General features: G+C 39.4%; 1 protein-coding gene across 6 annotated transcripts in view; it reads right to left on the bottom strand.

Moving 5' to 3' along the window:
• Positions 1–18,598, bottom strand: part of DYRK1A (dual specificity tyrosine phosphorylation regulated kinase 1A) — a 141,345-nt gene that overhangs the window by 87,177 nt on the left and 35,570 nt on the right. For 4 of the 6 annotated variants that reach the window (XM_033128927.1, XM_033128936.1, XM_033128918.1 and 1 more), the window contains exon 2: positions 3,268–3,353. The exons of the other annotated variants lie outside the window; for them this stretch is intronic. In XM_033128927.1, coding sequence (XP_032984818.1) covers positions 3,268–3,277 — 10 coding nt within the window. In that variant the 5' untranslated portion in view covers positions 3,278–3,353. The remainder of the gene's footprint in view (positions 1–3,267; positions 3,354–18,598) is intronic. 6 annotated transcript variants of the gene reach the window in all.

Here is an 18,598-nt window from a genome sequence, read left to right as displayed (position 1 = left end):
AAAATTAAAAATTGCCACTCAAATGGTTTTAAGCAGTTCAATTCATATATATAAGCTACAGGACGACAATATGAAAAAAATCAGCACAATTTAAAATAAATTTCTAAGGCTATTCATCCTCAAAGTCACAGTTCTGTATGTTCTAGAAGTATTTTAAGTTTTAAAGTCACTAACTTATCACTATTGTTAAAAAAAAAATTTAGTTGTTAAAGAAGCCCATGTCAACAACAACAACAACAACAACAAAAATAGCCCCAACGGTTTTATCCAACAGTTTTTCTCAAATAACGTTCCACTGGATGTTAATGGATATAAATAAAAAATAAAAGAGAGGGGAGGTCCTTTTACAAACTAAATTTTAAATGTACAAGAGCCTTTGTATTAATGTGCACTGTAACCTCTGAGGCAGTGCATTTTCCACATTGAATCTCAGAAGCACATAATTCTACATCCAAACAAATTGAATTTAGTTACCTCTTAATTCAAAGGGTTTAAGAGTGGCTCCCTAGATTCCCGGGCTGATGGTGAGTAGACTGCTGTCACTTATCACTAACAGGAATAAACGGGAGAGGAGGGGGTGCATGCAGGACAGACATCCAGGAGGCAGGGACATGAGTCTGGCTCAGGAGAGAAGAGCTGGACACAAACGTAGATTCTGCCAACATGGGTATGTATCAAGGGGTGTTAGGTAAAGCCGGTACGGTGAATGCTATTAACCAAGGTGTTTTATTTTTACTCTAGATGCCTTTAATCCACTAGGTAAGTTTTTAAAATGTATCATAAACATCTACTGCATCATTTGTTGACATATCTGCCCCGTCTCCAACTGAAATGTGCCTTGATTCTGAGGCACAGCGGGGCAGGGGACTGTTACGGTACCAGGACAAAGCAAATGCCAGCCAAATAAATGTTTCATCCCAAATGATCTTTCTTCCCCCCAAAAAATCCAATTTTACCTCCTTTATATTCTAATTATATATTACAATATGCAGACAGACCCTCAACTTCAGCAAGCATAGGAACACCTATACACACATGTACTAAAGCTACATCAAAGTCTGGCTCTGGCTCGGGGTCCAGTAACAACCTGTTACTAAGCTGCGGCTCTTGAAAGAGCAACCAGTCAGTGCCTGTGTCAACGTCCTCCTCGCATCCCTGAACCTGCACCTCGTCAATGAAATGGTAGGAGTGAGGCATCAGCACAGCTAACTGACATCAAGTCAGCACCCGGGGAAAACAGAAATTCTATTTCAAGTGTGCATAGGAATTCTAGAAATAACCCTCCCTGGGAAAACTCCTGTGAGCCTTCACGTGGTTCCTTCTACTGGCTACAGCAGGATGAATGTGCGCGTGGTAATACAAGAGCCACCTGCCACACTCGTTAATGGTGGTCATGAAGCTGTTATTCTATGCTCAAAAACAATTAACTTCAAACTGTTAAAAGGGAAGTACATCAATAGCTAATACATATATTAGAGGGCCAGACCTTCCTTCTTGGATTTTTTTCCTTTATAAGCCAATAAATGTTGAAAATATTTAAGGACCACAAGGCTGAGTAAGAGAGACTGGATTCTATCACATATTTCATCTTTGTGGAAGTTTCTGTATTCTACGATTCATAAAATTTACCAGATAACCTTTATAACCTGTATGGATTCTTTAGATATTTCATTTCACCCATGAGCCTTTCAAGAGAGAGAGCTTTCTGGAAACTCATGTCAGGTGAAGATAAACTAGAACTAAAATAGCAACTTAATCCTCCAAATGTGTAATATTCATGCATAAATCTACGAGCTACCCAAACACTACTCCGCTCCTCTGCTGAGCTCCGCTGAAAGGCGGCGCCCACCTGGCAGAGCCTGTGCGCCCAGTGCTCAGGGAGCAGCCCCCGATCTGACAGGGCTGAGAAACTGTTCCTGCACCGGGAGGTCACACTTACAAAATCTGACAACAAATCTTCATAAGATTCTAAAATCCATTCTGTAAATATTCCCACTTCTCGATGAGAGTAATACTCAGCCTCAGTATGGTGTTGATTTGAGCAGCCACCCAGCCAGACTGTGCACGTGGTGTCTGTCCCTCCAATATGTGTGCGTGCCCCTGAGAGCCGGGTGATGGAGACGACTGGTCAATCACCTTTTACTTATAAAAGAATTCCCATCGTAATCTGTGTCCCTCAGAAATGTTAAATATCATTTCGTCTATAATATGCAAATATATTCAAGCATATCACCAAAAACAAAAACCAATCACAAAAACTTTAACAGCTACACCAATCATGCAATTAAATATCTACCTAAGATTTATGTAGTTACTTCTTTTCCAATTAAAGACCACATTTTCAAACGGTTCATAAATATAATCAAGTAAGACCGTCTCTGACAAAATCTCCAAATATAAGCCACTTAGGTCAACAAAAGGCCACATCACCTGAAACTAATAAAAAGTTAAATTTAATTTAATTTTTAAAATGCCTCACAATTAGGCTTATTTAAGAAGATACAAGTTTAAAGGTCAGTAACACTTGATCCATTATCTACACTATATTTTCAAGAGTTTGGACACAGCCATACATGGATTACCCTCCATTTTTTTATGTATAAGTTAAGATCACCTAAATGAATTATAAAGCAATCAAAAATATTCTTTCCAAAATGCCTTCATACTGCTTCTCCTGCACAAATACAAATGACAAAATGATGAAAGGGAAGGAGGGAGGGAAGAAAGAAAAAAGATTAAGAATGGAGGAAGGGATGGATGGAGGGAGGTTTAACAAGAAAAGAAACAGCAAAACCCCAGACAGTATTTTTTACAGGAATCATACATATAGGTGTAATATCCTTAGTTTAACTGTCAGTCTTTTTTCTGATACACTACTATCGCCTACAACCTATGCCTTTTAAAAGATTTGCTCTATTCTAACAGGGATCTAACGGACACATTCAACCATAAAAGTAAATATTTCATTGATTTTTAACAGAAATACTTCAATTTTCACCAAAGTATTAGCCAACCATCCACTTTTGAAAAGGTCAAGTACTAGCAATTATAAGCTGTATTTGTATTCATACCACTTAAAGTCACTGATTATCAAAGTGATTCCCAAAGTCAAGTTTAATAAATATCCAAACTATCTTTGCATTTACTGATCTAAATAATCCTCCCCACTAAAGTTATCAGAAAGCTCCCCCATTCAAAATATACCACACCAGCTCCCACATTCTTTCAGACAACCATAGTTTTACTGTATTTTAAAACTTGAGTCACCTGTATGCATCGTCTTCTTTCAAGTCTCATATCATCCTGATGGGGTGGGGGAAGGGAGGGAAGATTCCAGCAGCAAAACTATAACACTGTGTGAAGAAAAACAGATTATGATAAGAAATACGGATGCAAGACAATTACCCCTAATTGAGGAACATCTAATGTAACTACAATCCCCAAAACACAGAGATAAAATTAATACAAATTCATTACTAACATTTAAGCTTACTTGAAAATAATTTTCATTAACGAAAATCAATTGGATATAAAATATAAAGTATTCAATTGTCAGGGAGAAAAACATTTTAAAATCTACCTATTATCAATGAAAATTTCTCGCATTTCTAGGTATGAAATTAAACAGCCACTATTCCACTATTCTACATGGGGGGGAGAGGGGAAGTCTACATTTTGTAATCTCCATCAATTCCCAAAGCAGTACGAATGTGAGTTCTCTTTTCATCATGGCTTACTATCAGAGGTAATCAGAGGTCACGCAAGTTACTTTACAGGAAAGATAACATGTCAATCCACCAATATGACTTGTAAATGAAGTTCTGACACTGCTCACAACTGCTCCCCTAAGCCCACAGCCCTCTTTTGCTCTCCGAATGGCTTCTTACTTTACTGTAATTCTTTTACTGTACTTCCTACTTACTGCTTCCAATGATAATTTCATAATTGACCAGCAAATTCCATAAGGACCAATGGGAAAGCAAAAGCAAACTCATTGTTATCAACTGAGAGCAAATAATAGCAAAGAGACAAAGACAAGTACAGGCTAAAACCTAACTTATAAATGAGTTCCGTCGAAAAATGTTTTTTAAATTATACTACGGAATTCAGTAAGTATTCCTAACGAAACAATGGTGCTTGTGTTGGCTAAATGCCCAGGCTAGCCAAAAGAACCCTACTGATCCCCAAAGATATTACTGGTCATGGGCACTGGGGACCCTACAGAACATACACAGAAAGTGAACCAATTCTACATCCTCTCTTTCTGTGGACAAATTCTAAAGCAGGTTGTTTTCCTCTGGTAGTACTCTCTCAACTCCTATTACCTGTAATTCCCTACATTTTATACTATAGCATCCCAATCATCCTGCTTTAATACTAATCCTTTCCCCAAGTAGGTTCCTAAACTACCAGCCAAAGCTCTTATGGCCTCAGTGTAGTTCGTTTCAGGTACGTGCTAGGAAGAAATCAACTGGGCTGAAATAATTCACTTTAACATTTGCAATTTTCAACAAGGATGCTAGTTAGCCCAAATGAACCCCTAACTGGTAGAATTCTAATAGCAAAATAAAGTAAAAAAACTACTGAGGTAGTTAGAGGAAAAACATTTTTAGGGAAGTGGGTCATAATATAGATTTGAGTCTACATTTATTGCCCCCAAATATCTGTTTTTCATTTATTCCTCCTACTTTTGAACTCCCAGCGTTCTTTAAAAGCTCTAAGTCTGTACTCCAAAGAGCAGCAACCGGAAGAGGAGCGCAGGGGCACAGGTTTAATGTAGAAATTATTTGTAAACTAGGAACTGCTTGTGTCTAAATCATTACCTATATTCCAGATTCCAAGCCTGCAGAACCGCCTTTCTAGTTCAGATGCTGCTATGGGATCAAGTAAAACCCTAGATGTGGGACCAACTGGGACCCAACTTAGGGTGTGTCTGGATAGATGGATGGACGAACATTAAAATACTCACCAAAATATTTTATTTGCAAAACTAATATTGGAATCATCAAGATTAAAGAGTTTTACTTCAAAGATATAGTTTTCTAACATTTTCCCCCATATAAATGGTCAGTCTTTTCAAGTCAAGCATGGACCATGGGGAACAAAATACAAATTACACCTTTAGCTATAAACTATATAATATCAAATCCTTTAGGCTCTGACCATCAACAGGAAAACACATGACTGAGGCAGAAGCACTTCATAAGAAGAAAGCTGAATCAAGTGACACGTTTCTATTCATTTATTACCAGCTGTGGGAAATTAGCAGCTTATCTCCTAACTGTTGAAACATCTGAAGGTAAGTCACACAGGTGGGCCAGCGGCACAGCAAACAATGCATCTCACTATGGACTGTCTGACCATGGAACAGACATCTTTTAGGAAAGTCATCCATCAATCACTACTCATCTGAAAAGCAGCCTTTAGCAAAGGGTAAAGTATCTCTACAGTTACAAAATTTGCTGCTGACAAATGCGGCAACTGAACCATCATATACTGAGTATGATAAACTCCTTAAGTCTTGACCTTGGATTGCTTTCAACAACAATTCTAGTGATTATGCCATGTATCCTTCAGGATGGTCATTTTTCACACACACACAAATTATTTATATCAGGTTGAGAGTTTTATGACAAAAAGTGGATAACAGCAAACACCAAATGTATTTTGCCAACTATAGATGTAATTTTCTCTCTAAAGCTTAAAAACCCAGACAAATTACATGAAAAGAACTGTCATATTTTAAACTTTTCTGAGAAATATGTACAGCGCATTTTTCACCTTTCCCCCCACTAATGGAGTCATTCACAAATTCTGGAGCAAAGATTAGATGCTAATGAAAAGCATCGACTTACTGTCCTTACCACAGGAACCTCCCACAATCCTGTGACTCTCTTACACTATGTTTTAGGTCACATTTTGCCAAAGGCAATATAATGGTCTATGAGTAATCTAGGAACTGAGCTTAAGTAGTTTTGAAGCTAAACTTACCAACCATCTCTTAGTTACCTAAAAATCACTGCATAAAATTAACATACAGCACATCTTCAGAAAGGAAAACAAAGGAGCGGGGGAGGGAGCGAGAAAGGTGGAGAATATCGAGACATCTAATTTAAAAGCACTGGCATACTTAGATTTATAAAAGGAATATTAATCCACAAAGACCAAGAGTGGCAAATCTGTGATAGAAATGACTACATTAACATGATATGGGAAATCCAAATTAACTCAGGAGTTAGTGGATTAAATGGCAGGTATGATGTTTCCTCTAATGTCACAATGTTTTGTAATGACACAAAACTAAAAATTTTATCTGCTTTCAAAATAGCTAAAGTAGTAGAAAAGTATTACAGGCAGCAGGTGAAAAAAATCAGTATATTACAAGCTTGAGAAGTACTAGTAGGTACTGTTTAATTTCTCAAGCTGGAAGGAAGTACACAGTTATTATCTTTTAATTTGACATGATATATATATTCTTGTATGTATATTTCACAATTTAAAATTTTTATCCCACAGGAAAAAATAAAATATAATGTACAATGGGATTTACAAGGACAATTTAGATAGTTCAAAAGATTCCAATTACGTATAAGCTAGCCCGCCACTCCCAAAAAAGAATAAGCTACAAAAATGAAATCAAGGAAACCTTAGTTGATAGATCTAAAATGTGATTCCATGGATTAAAATTACAAGGTGAGTATCTAAAAATTATATACTGGGACTAGCTTTCCTTATAAACTTCTGCTTGTTTACACTAAAGATTAAGAAAGTAACAGAAGAAAACATCTTCTTTTTCCATACAATAATTTTAGAAATATTATAGAATTATAATATCCAAAGGAGTCAAAGGTAAAAGAACACAGAGAAATGTCATGGTTTCGATACCTAATACACAAGGGGGAAAAAATCTGCAACTCTAATTCCTAATAAAATAATCAGATGACACAGAGCGAAACAGTATTTTCATTAACGGGGAATTTCAAGAGAAACCCTGAAAAATCAAGAGTATTTAATGACTCCCCCCAAAAACCTGTCAGAAATAGAAAAAATTAAAAAAGCAAAAAAGCACAAGACTTGAGAATATGGTATCAAATCAAAATTAGGAGAAAAACTAAGGGAAAAGAACATTTGCGGACCACTTACTACGCATCAACCACTGACCTGAGACTCCAGACACTGACACATTTCATCTCCTAGCAGCCCTACAAGAGGCAGTGCTGCTTCCATTTCATCAATGGGGAAACCGGGTCAGACAGACTAACCAGCTTGGCCTAAGGTCACAGCTTGTGAGCACGGGTCCCATATCAAAGTTCCTATTTTCCAACCCCACCAAAATGCCTCTTTAAGGATCACTGAAATGGTTCCCAGGTAAGAATCTGGGTCTGATTTTAGACCCTGAACTCACTTTTCTACCTCAACCATCCCTCCCCCAACATGAAATAAAACTCCTAAGTAGTATATTAATTTGTAAAAAGCACTGTAGTTTAAGAAAATGGAAACATAACTCTCCCCAAAAGTTAGCCTGCAGAAAAACTTTGATTATAGTATATAACAGATTGTTATATATTCCCTAAACAAAAAATTTTTAAAGGACACAAACTGAAAAGAGGGTAAAAACCAATAGCAGTTAAGGCATTTTTACACTGAAGCCTTGGGCAACATAAAAACATGAAGGATTATAAAGCTGGGTCTTGAATTATACAACTCCAAAGGCATGAGGGCTGTGAGTAGCTGAGAGATGTGAAAGGGGACAGAAGGATGTGACACTCATGAAATTATATGAAAAGACCACCACCTCCCTGAGGAAGCACTGAGAAGTTTCAAGAACTAGGAGATGAGTGGAGTACATACATATTGCCCAATATTTTTGCCACCTCAAGCATCAAGTTATTTGGCCTGTCTGGGCTGTATCTGGGCTCAAACGAGACAAAATTAGGCACTGTGTATTTGGCTATGGCAGTAATTACAGGGAAACAGGAGGGAAACACCTCATATGCCTGTTCTCCGTAACAATGCATAATGCACCGACAAACATCTTTTCTAAAACTGGAGGAGACTGAAACTTTCCAGGGACAAGTTATGATTAATAAGTGTACAGTACCTTGTCACTAATTCAAAATACATAAACTAACCTTGACACACTATTTTGCTTGCTATCCTGTCTTCCTTTAATTGAGTGTGAAAACATAAGGATTTGCACAAGTTTTATCAACCCTCAAGTCTATCAACATATTTACATGTATTCTCTTGAATTCTGAGTTCCTCAAATATGAATTCTCAGACCACAGACCTTTTCAGGAACCCAACTCCCACTGCTGGACAGTGACTACTCGGTAGATAGGAGGAAACATCCCCTGCCATAAGCAGACCTCAGTTTCAGTAGGCTCATTTCTAAGACAGCTGGTTTCAAGTCAACATTAGATGTGGAAATAAGCAGACTTAAAAGCTGCCTTGCCTCTAGCCCACCTCTCTCCATAGAGGTCAGGCCCACATTTCTCAGCCTGGTGAAAACTGAGCTTGAAGGTCTCAGTTCTCACTATTTCCCAGTTATTTCTGTATATGTGTCTTATCTTCAATGGACATGTATTTCCTTTAATTCGCTTAACCCCCATAAATAATTACGGAAGGTAAGTAGCACTATTACCCCCATTTTACAGGCATGGAAAGTATGGCCCAAAGAAGTAAAGTGAAGTCACACATGACTAATGGTAGAGAGAGACGATTCAAACCCAACCAAACTGACTTCAAAACCACTGCTCTCAGGGCTCGGGTTAAACTGAATTTACCATCTCCCTATCCTCCTACCCTCTCAAAAAAGGGAGCAAAGACCAGGCGGAACAAGAAATAATCCACTTCTCTGTGTATTCTCAGTCTTGGTTAATGGATGTCACCATCACCCCAACCCCCCAAACTAACACCCTACTCATCTAGGACTAGGACCTCTTTCCTTTTGCTTACCCCACCCACACCCACCAATTCTTGTGTGGGATTTCACCTCAGAAACAGCCTTTCACACTCGCCTTATTACTGTTTCTAGCGCTCCAATCAGCCCTCCTCGTTCTGTGTGCACGCCCGGCTCGAGTCTACCCACTGCAGCCATTCCCGTCAGAACCGTATGCCTCCAAAACAAATCCTGTCACCATTCCAACCCAACTGTGTACAATTTTGTTGTTCAAAAGCTCAAACTGAACAATGACAGTCTTCTCCCCACTTAAAATTAAAAACCTCCAGTTTTTCTCCCATCATTTATCTAAAATAAGACGTTTTTCTGATTATAAAATATTACATGTTCATTATTTTAAAAAAGAAAACTGAGAATAAAGAACTGAAAGTCACACAAAATTCCAGCACCCTAAAATAATGAATCTCTGCTCTTATTTTTATAATGTTACATCTTTACAGCAACAATTTACACTTGCACCATTTAAAACAGTTGTATGGTACTCCACTGCACAGATGTAAGTTTGCTTTAAGCAAATACTTATTGGAGGATGGTTAGGTCATTTCTAATTTTTCAGTACCATAAATTTTGAACCTTGGAGCCTGCTTTTCCTCACCTGCTAATTGGAATCAAGAGTAAAGTAATATGAACAAAACACTAAGATTTTTCAGTCTTTTCTGTTGATGTGCTTCCTTAAGATACTATTTTATATCACCTACACATAATATATGCAAACTTTCTATTATTCAAATCAATCCCAATTCCTAAGAGGAATAAAATAAAAAGGCAAGGCCCAATGGCCTCGCACTGTGAGAATCACACAAGGCTGAGACCCCCTGCTTAGTGCTGTCCCTGATGACATTGGCCCCCCTAATCTGAACACCAGGGTGACTCACTCAGTATGTATTCTGTAAGCAAAGCGGGACCTGTCAGACAGAAGACACTTAGGAAGAATATGTTCGATCAATAGTCTGCAAACTCTCATAACTGGTGTCTACGAAATGCACTGGAAAACCACTCTGCTCTCTCCCTTCTGATAGCGCTGACTTTTCTAAATAGGATGGTCTGAAGTATAATATATATAAACATATAATTTTATTTATAAAATGTACACTGTATATAATTTATATAAATTATGCACACATATACTTAGTTGATAATATGTACTTTTATACATAATTATATGCAATTTTTTAAACTACTGCTTTTAATTATCCTTGCATTTCAAAAATACAGAAGAATAACAAGGTCCAGAATCAATGAAAAACACACACTGTTTATTAACAGTTTACATTTTCCTCCAACAAGCCTATTACTACTAAGAATAGTAAAATGAGTTTACTTTTACTTGTTTTCCCTACTACACTTTGGTGGAACTTACAGAAAAATGCTACCTCCTCAAAAATTCTGAAAATGAGTGCTCTTACCTTCCAGAGTACCGGTTACCCTCCAAATAGTCCACGTCTCACTCTTTCCAGCCCCAACCTCAGTGTTACCTCCAGTTCCCAGCCCCTCCCCACATTTCTCTATACGTTTTCCCCCCAAAAGAAGTATTTCGAAGATTTATTTCGCACTAATTCCTTTGGACTCTTACCTCTGCCCCAACAAGCTGCTGGATGCCATTTACAGTGTCACATTACTACCACAATTCACCATGCCTTAAAAAAAAAAAGCACTCTTACCCCTTCCACACACAATCCACTTTTCCATCTCTACTCCCGGCACCACCACTCTTCCAGGGGCTTCACTAGAAACTGCTCACTTCACCTCCTCTAAATGGTCTCACTAAATCCTATCCTTTTGCAAAACACTTCATGCCTTTCCACTCCTCTGCAACCCGCTGCAATCACCTGGACCCAGGGCCTTATTTCACACTCGCTGTTACAGGTGCCTCCTGGAACCAAGCATCTCCTAGGCTTGATGGTGTGTGTCAGAAACACTAGCACAGGTTCCCAACACTAGACTTCAGACTCCACTCAGAAAGATCCTAATTTAGGACACATGCAGAAGGACCCAAGGATCTGCTGGAATTTGGGGTTTTGTTGTTTTTGTTTCTTAAACAAGAACTTCCCGGAGATTCGTGAGCACTGCCAGGTTTGGGAACTACTGTATTAAAAGTAGCTTATCCCTTGTCCCAATCCATCCTCCATACAGCAGCCACACATCTTCCTGAAGCACGTGACTTTCCACATGGTGTTTAACCCCTCTGTAACCTAGCAACACTTGATCAAATCGTACTGTCCTGAACTCAGAGCGCAGCATGGCATTCCATAAAATGCCATGTAACCTCCTGCACCAGTGCTCAAATCATTTCCCGTCTAAACTGTGCCCCTTTTTCACCTCAATCGTCCCATCCATCCTCAGGACCACCTCAACAGTTCCCCCTCATCCAGCCGGAAACTTGCCCTGAATTACCCACCACTATGTTGTCAGTCGTCTGTTACATTCTTACTCCAGTGACATTATCTACTACTTGATGAATTTCATATTTCTATTATATTCATTGTAGATGTTCAATAAACACACTGGTGTAGTGGAATAACATGGAAAATATTGTTTTATACAAAAAAAATGGGTAATAAAGCAGTACACAGACACCAAATGATAATTGTTTTTTAAAAGGAGAGGAAAAATAGTTGCGTGAGAAAAAAAAAAACTAACAGGTTATATACAAAATGTAAACAGTAGTTATCTCCAGAGAGGAACTACAGTATACTGTTATTCTTATCTTCTGTACCTTCTAAATTTTCTAAAATGAATGCACATTTTGTAATTAAACAAAACCTTAAACCTAGAATCTTAATCCTTAAAATCTTGACCTAGAAATTGTCTTATCAATGAAAATTATGTGACAATGACCGGCCTGGGTATCAGCAATCACACTGCCACACTCCTAACACGGCTGACTTACCTGTCAACGTCAGCATCCCCCACCTCCACTCCACTTCACTTCAAATCCCACTGGCCTCCCCTGGCTGGGTGTCCAGCTTCTGGGTCCTTGCTCACAGACTTGCCGATCAATTCCACGCATGGGCATGCTGTATCTCTAGCTGTCTAGCGGGGGTTTTGTTTTCTTATTTGGTGTCCTTTCAATCAAAACTACAAACCTTAACATAGTACTACTGCTCTCTTATTTCCACATAAGACCAAGAGACATACAATAGGTGAGAAAATTGAGAATTATTAAACTAAATCTTAGAATAAAGGTCTGGAAAAACCTTTAAAACACCATCTTAAGCCTCCCTTCCTCCCTAAGTGGCATAAAATCCTGAATATAGTGAAAATCTACCCACCTCAAAAAATAATTTTCATGATAAATTGTATCAATCATTTGCAATTCTTAGTCACAAATTGTACACCAAATTCCTCTATACTAATTTAAGTTCGTGGTGCTTTTTCTGCACTGAAGGAACAAGAAATAACTATCTATACACAGCCTACGAAACACTTCATATACACAAAGACTTATTCCTCAGCTTCTTCTCCAGCTGAACACCAGGCACTCTATCTTCTCCAATCTACTTAGCCAGTTCTTTGTCCATTTTTGTTGCTCATTTAATCTCATGCTTTGTTCTCAGAAAATGTGTGACCTCCAAACCCGTATGCAGTATACTTGAACATGAGCCGTGGCAACACTATACAGTTTTCTTTGTGTATCACTGATTCATCTCCCATTTGTAGTCTACTTTCCCTCATGTTCAATATCTACGTTTAAAAACCCACTTCATGATACAAAATACAAAATTTATATACAAAAGTATATAATTAAGAATAGTAAAAAATTACGGGACGACCGGTTAGCTCAGTAGGTTAGAGCGTGGTGCTAGTAGCACCAAGGTTGCAGGTTCGATCCCCGCATAGGCCACTGTGAGCTGCGCCCTCCTTACAAAAAAAAGGGAAAAAATAGTAAAAAATTAGAAACAAAGCAGTCCCAGGAAAGTGTAATAAATGCGTAGGAAAAATTCCAGAAGAAAATACATAAAATCACTAATGATGAATGTCCTTTGGTAATAAAAGTCAAAGTGACTTTTAATTTTCTTCTTTATACTTTTCAGTGCATCACGAGTTTTATAAATAAGCACATCTTGTAATTGGAAAAGCCTCCATCTTAACAGAAAAGTCACCATGGAATCCAGCTAGAGGCCACAAGTGTGAGAACAACCTCTAAGTATACAGCCAATTTTTAAAACTCCAATATAGGGTAAAAGTTCACGATAAGAAAGCTCTAAAGATACTAAAGCTCTTCACGATAATAAAGCTCTAAAGATACTAAAGCTCTTCACATTTAAAACTCAGGTAATATATCGCGAGGTCATTGTCCACAAGAAGATCTAAAAAAGCATCGAGCATTGCTTACATCGGTATTCATGGCCCTAAGCCATCAGGCCCCAGTCAGCGTGCCCTAGTTTAACTCCTGGCTCCACAACTTACTGGGTGGTCTCAAGTCAAGTTCTGAACTCCTACGTGACTAAGTGTCCTCATCTATACAGGGAGGACAATCCCACAAAACTGTTGTATTATCTGTGACGTGACCCACGTAAAGCATTTAAATCACTGCACAGCAAGTGCTCCGGACACATTCACTTCTGCTCAGCGCCGTGGTTTATCCTGTCAGTACCTCCACCCTGCCAGTCTTATCTCCCACTACACACTGTCCCACATCTACACTCCAGCCACAACAGACAAAGCCCATTCCCCAAATACCACTGCTTTTGCTCAGGCTCTTCCATGAGCCTTCCTTCTCCATCTCTGCCTGTCGACACCACGACAGAAGCCCAGCACTGACTTCTCTCTCCCCCGAGTGCCCCAGCAGAACCCTCTGTAGACAGCATTCGCCTGAAGCCAGCCAGGGCGGCACTCACGTATACCATGACTGAACTGCAGGTGAGGAACTAACGGCACGCACGTCAGCATCGAGCCCCAGGAAGTGGAAAAGCCTGTCCATCTCACCCTCCAAACAGGCCAGCTCACTCAACCACAGCCAGCTCTCCGCACAGGAGAGAAAGAAAAGCATAATCATCAAACCAACTCATCTCCTAAAACATCTGCTTTGGGTTGTTTTGTTGAAACAAATGAGTTTGATTTTTTAAAATACTTAAGATGATATTAATACTAAGCAGAGTTAAGTCACGCCTGTAATCTAATGATGGAACAAATGAGCTTGCTGTGGGGTAGCTTTACAACTCATTTCAATACAAAAGGCACAAAATCTAATATTTTTGCTAGAGAATAATTGTTATATGAGCTAAAAATATTCTAAGTAATTATCAACTCTATATAAATAGCCATAATCAGATAAAACTTGAGCATAGTTTGGGTTGATTTTTTCTTTTCCCTGTTAAATACCAAGCCTCTTTTCTAAAAAGAATTATTTTTAGATGTGGTATTACTTATATTTAAAACGTTAAAAAAAAGTGGGCAAAATATTAATAACTGCCAAAGCAGAGGCTCATTATATTATTCTCTCTACTTCAGTATATGTTTGAAGTTTTCCACAATTAAAAGTTTTTAAGCGGCTGGCCAGTTGGCTCAGTTGGTTAGAACGCAGTGCTCATAACACCAACATCAATGGTTCGATTCCCACATGGGCCAGTGAGCTGCGCCCTCCACAACTAGATTGAAAACAATGGCTTGACTTGGAGCTGATGGGTCCTGGAAAAACACGCTGTTCCCCAATATTCCCCAATAAAATGAAAATTTAAATAAGTTTTTAAGAAATAAACAGTGATGTTTTTAAAAAGCATTAGAAATACAATTATTTAAACTATAAAATAAGTGAGCAACATGACAAAAGCTAATTACAAGAAATCTAACAATTCGTTAACATTTTATGACGAGAGAGCTTACAAACATACCATGACTGAAAAAATTTGCATTTTTATTCTTTTGTTTGGGGAGAGGAGAAAGGCGTTAAAATACCTTGGGAAAATATTTTCCATAAAACGTTTTCAAATAAATCACTAACAAACATTTACCTATGGAAGCTTTGGTTTCTATAAAAAAAATTTTCCAGGGCATTTACTGCATTAATAAATGTACAGTGTGATGTGAAAATTCAGGGAGTTGGGATGAAATTCCCTTTAGGTTGTCATCAGCTAGCTTTGCGGAATCAACAAAGAGCAAACTTCCTAGAGACAAAGTCCACTAGAGAGAGATCCCACTATGTATTTCAACAGCTTATATTCTCTAGTCACTCTTGGAGAAAAAAAAAAATTGAACATTTTAACAACTTACCCCAAAATTTCCTTTTGCTACCCAGTCGTATTTGATTTTTAACTTCCTATTTTTTCACATTATACAGAATATCACATTTGCCATGATATCCAGTAAAAATGAATTATACAGTAACAATGAAATTATTATCATATTTAGAGCTAGGAGACCTTCGATTTTATTTCATTCAAATCAATCCTTTAGCAGACTGGAAACTGAGATCTAGAAGTTATATGCCTTATGTGTTGGTAATCTGAAAGTAAATAAGCATTGAAAAGGTCTGATTACTAAACCAATGAGAAAAGCAAAATACAGAATTGCTGTTTTAATTGAGCACTCAAATGCCACACTGCTACACAGAAATATGTGCAAATATTATATATATGTGTATAGCCACAACCTAAGTGTACTTATTTACAAATAAAAAGACACAGAAAAAATGCCCAGAAAGATAACTGCAAACCTATAATAGCAGTATCTCTGGTCAGGACAATGGGGCTGAGAAGATGGTGGTGTAGGAGCGCAGAGAAAGTCAAAAGAGGGACAACACATTTCTGTATACACTTCAGAAGTGCCATCATTCATGCCTCTTGAAACAACTGAAAAATAATTTTAAATAACTGCATATACACAAATAATCTCCTAAAAGTCAGATAATGTCATGCCGCGAATAGTTTCAAAGTCATCATTCATTTCTTCGACAACTACGTGTTGAGCACTGGAGGCAGTTTACTGTGGCTGTGCCTGCCCTCAGGGAATTCACAGTCCCACAGGGAAAACACACAAAAGTCACACTTCTATGACTGCAAACTGTGCTGCTGGTTATGAAGGAAAGCACAGACTGCTGAAAGAGAATGTAACAAGGGGAACAAATTTAAATTTGAGGAAAGAGGAATATCAGAAATAAGCTTTCCAAGAATTTGACAGGTAAAGCCTGAATTTGCAGTCTTTATATCTGTAAGGTTCTTAAGCTCCCAATTCTTTGAATTTGTCAATTCACATAGAGAGATGGTGGGAAAATTGAAAACTCCTGAGAAAGTAACAGATGGGTGAGGATCTAGAACACCAAGGACACAATGAAAGACTAAAGCAACAGTGAATGGATGCCTCCGAATACAAGTCTCACAAATGAAATGAACTGCTTTGCTCCCTAAAGTTCAAGAAGGCAGGACTAAAACCAAGAGTAAGGGCAGCCGGGTGGCTCAGTTGGTTAGAGCACGAGCTCTGGGAAACAGGGCTGCCGGTTCGATTCCACATGGACCAGCGAGCTGCGCCCTCCGCAACTAGAATGAAGTCATGAGCTGCCGCTGAGCTCCCGGATGGCTCAGTTGGTAGGAGAGCGTGCTCTCAACCACAAGGTTGCCAGTTCAACTCCCGCAAGGGAAAGTGGGCTGTGCTCCCTGCAACTAAGAACGGCGACTGGCCCTGAGCTGAGCTGCGCCCTCCACAACCAAGATTGAACGGACAACAACTTGACTCGGATGGAGCTGGTGAGTCCTGGGAAAAACACACCACTATTCCACAATAAAAAGTCCTGGAATACACACTGTTCCCCAATAAAGTCCTATTCCCCTCCCCCAATAAAATCTTTAAAAAAGTAAAATAAAACCAAGAGTAAGTAGAATGTTACAAGAGAACAGGTGGAGGAGAATGAATAAAAGAACGAAGGCATAAAAGAACGAAGGCATCCAGTAGGACAGCAGCTTCATGCATGGCAGCCCCCAGTCACTGCATGTTCCTGCAGGGCCTGGGACCAACAGCACCTGCGCTGGCCATGACTCCAGCACACAGCCGGAAGTGGGGTCCCATTACTCTGGAGGCGATCCCTCTGGCCTGACCTTCACCTAAAGGCCCACATCACAACAGCATTTTAAAATCTGCCCACTCCATGAACTATAGTCAGGGAATAGCTAGAATTTTACAAGAAAATCGTCTCCTCCACTGAGACTATTCTTTAACCCTGGTTCTCTGGGGACAATTTCCCAACATGGTGGAGGGAACTGAAGTCCAAGCAAAGCACGGTGGTCCTGCGGAGATGTGAAGGCAAAGGTTAGAGCAGCAAACGGCTGAGGCAGCTGGAACCTTTGGGGGCCAGGGCAACAGGGAGGTGGGAGCTGTGCAAAGGGGGACCAGAAGTCTGTGTCGGGGACCAGACCGCACACGAGCAGAGTGCTACTGGCCAAAGCTTAGCTGAGTGACTGGCTGCTAAGAGGTTGAGAGCCGAACAGAACTGAGAGAACGAGCAGGCCTCGGGGATTGGAGTCCCTGCCCAGCCACAGTGAAGAGACCGCATGAAACGCTTATGAAGGTTTATTTAATGTGTCAACTTGACCATGCCTTGGTGCCCAGATATTTAGCCAAGTATTCCGGGTGTGCCTGTGGGGGTGCCTCTGGATGAGACGGACATTTGAATGGGCTCACTAATTGCCCTCCCCAACGTGGGTGGGCCACATCCAGTCAGCTGAGGAACCGAATAGAAGAAAAAGGCTGGGACTTTTTATTATCACCGCAAGTACGAGAGAACTAGTCCTGCCTGACTGTTCAGCTCAGACATAGATCTTTTTTCCTGCCTTTGCACTCAAACCAAAACGTCAGCTCTTCTTGAATCCTGAGCCTGCGGGGTTTCAGACAAGAACTTACACCTTCAGCTCTTGTGGTTCTCAGGCCTTCAGACTCTTAACTAGAACTACAGCACCAAGTCTCCCAGCACAGGTCTTGGACTTCTCAGCCTCCAAAGCATGTGCGCCAGTTCCGTATGATACATCACGTATCTCCTGTTGGTTTTCTCTGGAGAACCCTGACACCGTGTTTCCCCGAAAATAAGACCTAACCGGAAAATAAGCCCTAGCATGATTTTTCAGGAGCACATCCCCTGAACACAAGCCCTAATGCATGTTTTGGAGCAAAAACTAATGTAAGAATATTTTCGGGGAAACACGGTAATATACACCTTAACATTCCTTCCCCCCTTTCAAGACTAAGGACCGCACCATAGAATACAGCCTACTCCCGACCAATAATAGGAATCTGTGAAACCAAACCCAGACGAGATCCACAAAAAGTCCCAGTGGAAAAGCCCCCACTATGCTAGAGGAACGAGAAGTCACCTGGAACTTTCCACAGATCTCGTGTAATAAAGTATAAAACCAAACCTACATAAATTCAAGGTGACCAGCCTTTTACAACAATCACAATCTTTGAAAGAAAACATGGTATTCAAATCCAAACCCAGTAAATAAGCAATGAAACAGAAAACTGTGATGCACAGACAAGGCGGTGAAAGGAGTCGATAAAACCCCGACGCCAGGGCAGGTCAGATGTTTGATTTAGCAAAGACTTTAAATCAGCTATTTTATACAAAGAAATTAGAAGAAAATGTGTTCAAAAACTTTAAGGGGCATATGCTCTTTAATGTGTGAACACAATGTCTCAGTAGAAAACTAA

The sequence above is a fragment of the Rhinolophus ferrumequinum genome, chromosome 2 (assembly GCF_004115265.2).
Source record: "Rhinolophus ferrumequinum isolate MPI-CBG mRhiFer1 chromosome 2, mRhiFer1_v1.p, whole genome shotgun sequence".
NCBI classification, from domain to species: Eukaryota; Metazoa; Chordata; class Mammalia; order Chiroptera; family Rhinolophidae; genus Rhinolophus; species Rhinolophus ferrumequinum.
Note: the sequence above shows the minus strand (reverse complement) of the source record. Positions and strands in the feature narration are given on the sequence as shown.